Raw genomic sequence first — 806 nt, forward strand, 5'->3', positions numbered from 1 at the left:
GTACAAAACCTCCCCCATCCAAGATTTTATCTTTGTTTTATTCTTTTTAAAATTTTTTTGATGGGGTGTATTAGCAGAAATGAAGTCTCTATTAAACAACAACCATCTTGGTCTTTTGGTAGCTTAAAGAAACCAGAAAGTTATTTTTACCCTCAAGAACCTGTACTATCAATAATACTTTAAGAATAGCAACAAGTTTTAACATGTTGAATAGAGTACTAGTTACTCTACATATATTATTTCCTTTAGCCCTTACATCTGTTCTTAAGGTAGATACAGCTGTTGATCCCCTTGTAGGAATGTGCAAACTGAGGCTCAGAAAGTTTTATCAACATACACACAGTCACACATTTAGTGAGGAGCAGAGTGGGAACTGAACCCTCACCTGTCTGAGGGCCAAGACCAAATTCTTAGGAGCTATTCACTCTACCCCTGTCTTTCTCCTCTGTAACTATATACAAGGCAAGTTAAAATAAAGTACTTACGGGTATCCCAGTTCCATGAAGTTGTTCCATATTTGCTTCAAAAACATGATCACTCCCATCTGGAGGCAGAGGTCTATCAGACAGCCACTAGGATGACACTGAAACGGAACCACAACAGTATGATCTTCCTCATCTCAGTTAGCGGAAGCATCCCCACCTTCAAATTGTAAAGCAATTCTAAAACCAGGTCACACTATCTCAATGCGTATAGAAAATAAAAACAAGAGAAATGGGCATGGGTGAGGACACTTGGTAGGGTAGTTTTCAGGATTTTTATGGGACTATTAATCCAAATTACAATAGCACAAACAACAAATCTAA

The 806-nt window shown here is 37.7% G+C and overlaps 1 protein-coding gene across 2 annotated transcripts in view; it reads right to left on the reverse strand.

Moving 5' to 3' along the window:
• The window catches only part of ANO3 (anoctamin 3), a 257,121-nt gene that overhangs the window by 17,791 nt on the left and 238,524 nt on the right, over nt 1-806 (reverse strand). For both annotated transcript variants that reach the window (XM_019627091.1, XM_019627092.1), the window contains one exon: nt 486-583. In XM_019627091.1, the coding sequence (XP_019482636.1) occupies nt 486-583 (98 nt within the window). The remainder of the gene's footprint in view (nt 1-485; nt 584-806) is intronic.

Source organism: Hipposideros armiger, unplaced genomic scaffold, assembly GCF_001890085.2.
Source record: "Hipposideros armiger isolate ML-2016 unplaced genomic scaffold, ASM189008v1 scaffold_707, whole genome shotgun sequence".
Classification (NCBI taxonomy): Eukaryota; Metazoa; Chordata; class Mammalia; order Chiroptera; family Hipposideridae; genus Hipposideros; species Hipposideros armiger.